Source organism: Helianthus annuus, chromosome 13 (genome assembly GCF_002127325.2).
Source record: "Helianthus annuus cultivar XRQ/B chromosome 13, HanXRQr2.0-SUNRISE, whole genome shotgun sequence".
NCBI classification, from domain to species: domain Eukaryota; kingdom Viridiplantae; phylum Streptophyta; class Magnoliopsida; order Asterales; family Asteraceae; genus Helianthus; species Helianthus annuus.
In genome coordinates, this window is record NC_035445.2 from 152572082 (window position 1) to 152579227 (window position 7146).

At 36.9% G+C, this 7146-nt stretch overlaps 1 protein-coding gene across 1 annotated transcript; it reads right to left on the reverse strand.

Annotated features, from left to right (window-relative positions):
• Positions 1-5056: 5056 nt before the first annotated feature.
• LOC110899835 (non-specific lipid-transfer protein-like) lies at positions 5057-5873 on the reverse strand. Its single transcript, XM_022146725.2, has 2 exons — positions 5447-5873; positions 5057-5313 (listed from the first exon to the last, which is right to left on the reverse strand). Exons 1-2 carry the CDS (start codon positions 5785-5787, stop codon positions 5304-5306), a joined length of 351 nt encoding a protein of 116 aa, XP_022002417.1. The 5' UTR covers positions 5788-5873; the 3' UTR covers positions 5057-5303.
• Between the last annotated feature and the right edge of the window lie 1273 nt (positions 5874-7146).

Below are 7146 nucleotides of genomic sequence, written 5' to 3' on the forward strand. Positions count from 1 at the left end.
TGTCACGATTCTCTTGCTGGGCATTCACATTTGAAGTACTCGTCTGGTTTCTGAATGGGTTATGATTGCCTTGTTTGGTTGGTCGGGTGCACTCACATTTGAAGTGCCCTTTCTCGCCACAATTGAAGCATGTGATAGCATTTATATCAAACCCGTACTTCGTATCTTTCTTTCCTTCCAACGAAGTTCTTCCAGTTCGAGCCATGAAATCTTTTGCCCTTCTAACTGCACTAGCAAAAGCCCATTTGATATCCATCAACTCCATTTCATCCTTGTCGATATGTTGATAATCTTCATGGGTTATGTTGATGTTCCTAATATAACCCGCAACCAACCCACAGTAAGCACTAACCATCGTATTAATAATTTCCACATGCTCCTTTGCTACTTCAATACTGACTTGTGAAAGGTTTGAAGTGTCGACTCGGACAGTGTTAGGGTTTTGAGGTTGAGGATTGTTGGTATAGTGAGCTTGTTGTTGTGGTTGGACTTGTGGTTGTGATGGAACAGGAATGTAAGATCTCGGATCGAATTGAGGTTGTGCAGGATTAACTTGAGGTGGAGGTTGAGGTGTTGGAATATAAGCCCTTGGATCGAAAGCTGGAGCAGTAGTTGATTGAGGAAACGGAAAGGAACTTGTATTGGACACAAATGCAGTTTGCAATTTTGGTTGCTGGGCTGCATTTGATCTGGCCAAAGCGTCGAAGCCCGGAAGGTGCATTTCTGTATTCTGAGGAGCGGGAACTGGTTTAGCTTTCCTGATTTCTTCATTGTTCTTGTGTTCCAGCTTCTGAATGAACTCATAGATGTTAACTGTGTCTAGAGTACCCGTATGCTTCAACAGCTCAATAAACGAACTCCACTTTGGAGGTAAAGCGTCAGCAAACCTATTCACCATATCCTGTTGAGTAGCCAAAACCCCATAAGCACACATTTCACTAATCAAATGATAAAAACGTGTAGTCATATCATTAGGGTTTCATTTTCCAAAAACTGAAAAGATTCAAACTCTTTCTTCAACAGATCATGGCGAGACTTTCGAGTAGCTGCATTGCCTTCTCCTCTCGCAACCAAAGCATCCCACAATGTTTTCGTGTCTTTGCAGTAGGAGAACTGATGATAGATTTCTTTGTTGAGAGCTTGTGTAAGTGTAGCAAAAGCTTTTTTCTCCAAGTCGTAGGCTTTCTTGTCATCTTCAAGCATGTTAGCATAACCCGCTGAAGTGGGTGCTGCAACTTCAAGATTAGGGTTGAATGCATTGATGAAGCACGTCCAAAGTTCGGTGCTTTGCCCTTGAACATATTTGTGAAAGCGGCTTTTCCATGATGGAAAATCATTCATATGGTTCAACTTTGGTGGACGATTGTTGCTGCCCGTTTCACTTTCGCTAAGCAGAAGATTTTGAATACTTTGACTTTGATTGGATACCAACGCCCATTGACTTGCACTGATCGCTGGTTGAGGAAACATACTTCTCGCCCATGCTGCTGCGGAAGTTTGATCTTGACCGGGCTGTGGGTCCGTACTCCAGTCCCACGGACTTGTACAACTCATTTTTGGTATATATTAGTGGAATACCTGAACAAACACTTGAAAACACACTGTTATAATTAACTTGCAAACCTTCTGTTGAAAAAAAAAATGACAACTTTCATGACGAAACACTTTCTACGAAACAGAATTATGTTTTGATGAAACGACTGATGACGAAAAAGATCTTGTTTCGTCACAGAAGTTTGGTGAAACAGATGTCTGATTCGTCAAAGGGACCTTTGGCGAAACAATCTTTGATTCGTCGAAGGGAACTTTGGCGAAATGCTTTTGATTCGTCGAAGGGATCTTTGGCGAAACACTTTTCTGTTTCGTCGAAGAGACCTTTGGCAAAATGCTTTTCTGTTTCGCTGACTTCTGTTTCGTCGAGAGCCGATTTGTCAAAAAGGTTGTCAAGGGTTGGTAAAATTAGGTGATTTGTTTATACACAGTCTGTCAACTCACACGACTTTCAACCATGCTTTTCTTACCAACTTAGAAGTATGGTGGATAATAGAGTATATTATAACACTTTTCAAAAAAAGTTAATCTTATCAGTTGGATTAAAAAGTGAGTTGAACAAGAACACTTTGAATATTTTATGAAGATAAGAAGAACTCAAGAACAACCGGTGAACTTTATAATTTCCGAACACAAATTTTTGTCTAAAACTTTCAACCAAAACCAACAGTTTGCATGTGTACACTCAAACTAGTATGGTTTTCGGTAAAACTCTTAACAAACCAAACAATATCCACTGTTTTAAAGATCTTTTTTCCAGAAAATTTAAAGTTTTTAAGAACACTTTTCTGAGAAAAACACAAACACTAGACAACCAACCGAACTATGTTTGATTTTAAACAAGGATAAGAGCCACCGCTCTGATACCACTTGTAGGTCCCGAAATCGGAGGATCGATTTTCACTCCCAAAACCTTGTTTATAACAAACAAAGTTAAGTGTGCGGAATCCACTTAACTAAGCAAATCAAACATAGAACACAATAACACACAATGGTTAACCAAAGAAACACACTCGTTTGATTAACTGGATGAGATATGACAAAATGATACAAACACAGTTTACAAGCTTGAAGGGTATTCTCTCATCTCTAGTTCTAAACTGTGACTATATGTGCCTTATATAGCAGCTGGGCTGATAACCATAATGAAACAGAACATGGGCCGACGAAACGCATCTAAGCCCAAAACCAAGCCCAACAGTCAACGAATCACATGTGATTCGTTAACCACTTTGGCGAAACAGAAACAAATATGACCATGTCTGTTTCGTCGACATGTATTCGACGAAACAGACTTGTTTCGCCAAAGACTGCAAAATGTTAACTGTTTCTGCATAACATACAGCAGAACAGAAGGCACAAACAACACTAACAAATGAACAGATATACCCTTAACATGCAACATGCATAGCTTTACGACCAATACATAAACAAAGGAGACAAACAAGTCAGACACAAGCGGATAGGAGGATATCCGACTTGGTCGACTGCGAATACAGACTCGATAACTGATAAAAGACTGTACAAAATACAACATAACGTACAAGACTAGTGACAGACACAAAAATGCATCAACACATATGTATTTATCTTACAGGTTATACCCGAACTCTTTTGCAAGAGATGCGTATCATCTGTTGTTGATAATAACAATGTTGTCATAAGGTGTGTGAATGATAAGACTTGGTTGGTTAATTTTGCCGAACACAATGGTTGTTTTGCTTTCATGGAAGGGTGGGAAAAATTTGTTGCTGATCTTTCTTTATCAAAGGAACGGTGCTTGTATTTAGGAAAATCGGACCATATACTTTTTTGCTGACACCTTTTTTGAAGGTTGCACCTTATCCGCATTGTCACCAAAAGTTTGTTATGTTCAACGTTATTTCATCTTTTGTGGATAAAAAGTATATATACTGAGTCTTTCTACCATTTTGTTAATGAAAATACAATTGAACGTTTGGTAAGTTATAGTCGTATCTATTTATTCATGTTTTTAAATAAAGTAGATTAATTTTAAGGATGTTAATGCTAACATTTTTTTATTGTAGCTTCTACCCATCGATTTTGTGAAGAACACTATTGGTGTTTCTAAGCTGAAGGGAGCGATGAAGGTTTATATCAATGCGTGGAATTGGTTTGATTTTTTTATTCAAAAAGATCCTATTAGCAAGTGTTATTTCTTTGGTGACGGATGGAAGAAGGTAGTAGGTTTTCTAGGTTTTAATGAAAAATATGTTGTTGGTATAAGATACCTTTTTTACTACAACTTTCATTTGACTCTCTTTGATGTAAATCGATGTGAAGTTTTGGTACCTAAAGCTGCAATGGAAAACACAGCTAGTGGTGTTGATAAGCCTGTTGGTCAGACATCTAATGCTACTCATGTAGTAGTTGAGTTACCTGATAACCAACCAGCCTTTGATGATGAATCTGATTCACTGGACGAGGATAGTGATTATCATGACTCAGGCGATGGTACTTCTAGCAGTGACATTCCTATGGATTCTGATGATGAGGACTATGAAGATAGTGGTGGTTCTTCTGATGATACCGTACATGATCATGATTATCATCTGGTACAATTTGTATGGAAATTTGACTGTCGCTTTGTAAGTTATGTTATCTATTCAGTTTATGCATCTGTTAGAAACGTTTAGAAGATTTCCTAAATTTATTTTAAAAACATGTATATCTACATATTGATTATTGTATTTTTATTTTATTTTTAGCGCCTTAATGCAAGAGTTGCCGAGATGTCGCGTATTGACATGTCGCTGAAGTTGACCATTCAGAATCTGCATGTAGTAGACACTGTTATTGATTTCTGACCTGAGAAGCATGGTCAAGGTTTCAGATATGCTACAAGTCAATGGCGAAAAAAGTTTCTCATTCCGAACGATATCAAGGCACCGCAAAAATGCACATTCGTTTACGAACATGATGTTGGCAAGTTGATTCTGAAGAAGGTGTTATGGGTGTTGTTACAAACTCTTTTAGTATTTTGTACTAACCTTATTGTTTGTGATTTTAAACAATTATATATATGGGTTTTTATAATGGTTGTATCTAAACAACTTTAATGTTATGTTTTGTAAATTTATTTAAGATATGTTATGTATTATGGTTGTGTCTAATATTGATTTGTTTTTTTAGACTTTTATACATTTGTATTGTATGATTCTTTTTTTCTAATTATGAATGTCTATTTCTTCATAAGTAACACGATTTACGTTTTTAGAGTTCATAATTTCGTGAAAACCTGTATTTATATAATTAATAGCCATACTTCATCAAATTTCAATCAATTAAATTGGCTTACACTATGAATTTACAATTTTACCTATCTAAAATGCATTATATTATATATTGTAGTACAGATATAGATTAGTATGTTGATGTAGCTGGATGGTAGAGATATAACATGAATTTACACCCTTGTCAACTCGCAAATTCACTCATGTGTTCTTATTGCTAGTTTTCAACATTATTGAGGATTAGATCACTATTAACATGATATGGACTTGGGACTGTACACATGCAGTTGATTTGCAGGCCGGTGTTGAGGTATAAAAAATTAAAAACGATTACGCAAAAAGAAAGGTTTATAACAAGAACACTATGTTAAGCCAAAGGCATTACAAACCAAAGAGACATACACAACAACCATGTATGTTATCTTCGAACAAAACAGTGTTCTTTATTTTTATTATAGTTTATTTGCCTCTCAAAATTCCAAGACATGCCATTTATCCTTACTGCACCCTGCAAATAGACAAAAAGGAAAAAAGAAAATCACAATATGTAAGATATAAACAAGTAATATGTGTACTCAATATGTGATCCAAAATAATAGAAGTTTAAATAGAAGAACACAATATTTGAAGTTTGTACATACTTGGAGCAATCAGTGCCCGGGCTGATCTTGTAAGGGATGTTGACACCGCACTTGCCCGGGAGGCTGGCAGCATTGCCTGCATTGATGCCAGAGATGGAATTGTAAGCACTCTTCAAGCAGCCACATGCAGCCTGACGATCAGGGGTTGTTTTCGCAGCGTTGTTGAGTCCTTTTACCCCATTGCAACATGCTGGTGGCACAGCACCACCTTTGGTTAGGTAGCCAATGCATGGTGCTAAGCTGCTGGATACCTGACCACAGGTAAGAGCCTCTGCATAGGGTGCAGCCACCACCATGCAAGTCACTACTGCACATAAAACCATCATTGTCATCTTTGCCATTTTTAAAGTACTCTAGTTAAAGATGTAGGAAACAGTAGCTTTGTTCTATATGTTTGTAAGTTTGTTGGTGCCAGAAAATGTTGTCCAAGGTTGCAATTTATAGGGGTTTTTGTGTATGAACGAATTAAAGGTGGGGGGTCGGTTTGGAACCCGGTAGTTGGAAGTTGGTTTTAACATTATTGATTTTCACCAGGTGTAAGCTTAAGGTTATTCCATTTGATCTTGTCATAATAATGGAGTGTGGTTTTATTAGATGCCAATAAATTGACTCTGACAATGTCGGCAATTTTTGAAATTTTGATCAATAATTTACATTCGGCTGAATTCTCTTATTAAAATAAGGTAAGAGCCGTGCATAAAAATTTAAGCGTCCACACTAGAGGATGAAATGTTTACTTTTTGGACCATTTGTTAATTAGAATTCAGTCTTTCATTTTTTTAACGGCGAAAACTTCTATATAGCCTAGCAAGAAACTGAGAAGACATGCAAAAACATCAACCGAACAAAACAAAGGTAATTACAACCAGTGGCGGATCTAGGATTCCGACCAAGGGGTAACGTTTTATAAATAAGCCGTAACGAAATCGAAAAAACGTCAATTTTTTCCAAAATTACACTAATTTTTCCAATTTTTTTCCGACCAAGGGGTAGCGGACGCCAAAATCGGACCGATTCACCCAAGAAGAAGCTGGGATCTTTGATCTGTTGCACACCCACAAATACGCGTCTTCCTTTAAAAGTTCCACCGTCTTCTTGACCGGAACAAACTTATCTTTGAAAATCTTCTCATATCTAGCAAGCCATAATCTCCAAACAGTCGCAATGGCTATCATGTGAACATATTTGGCAGTGGCGGATCTAGATAATACTTATAGGGGCAACGTTTTATATAAAAAGGGTTAACGAAATTGAAAAACATCGAATTTTTCCAAAATTTACACTACCACCGGAGAGTCAAGTGGAAATGGGGGCTACCCCTAGTAACATGCTAGGTCCCCCCGATATTTGGACAAGTTATAAGCTTCTAGTGAAGTATTTATTTCTAGTCTTCTTCCCCAATACATATTTGTATGGCTGTATCGAGAAAAAAAGAACATGTATTACAAACATGCAATGTAAGCTGCAAATGTTGCCATATATTTTTTTAACATTGTGACTTGTATATTAATATAAGGAAAACTTAAATACATGTTCAACTTAACATAAAAACCAACACAATATTCAATGTAACATATGCATGTTGACAAAGTACAAACCTATAGAAATGTGTGATGCTTGGAGTGTCTTCCTCATGGCTACAAAATGCAATTTGATGATTCATGGCTACAAAATGCCATTTGATGACTACTTTTTTACTA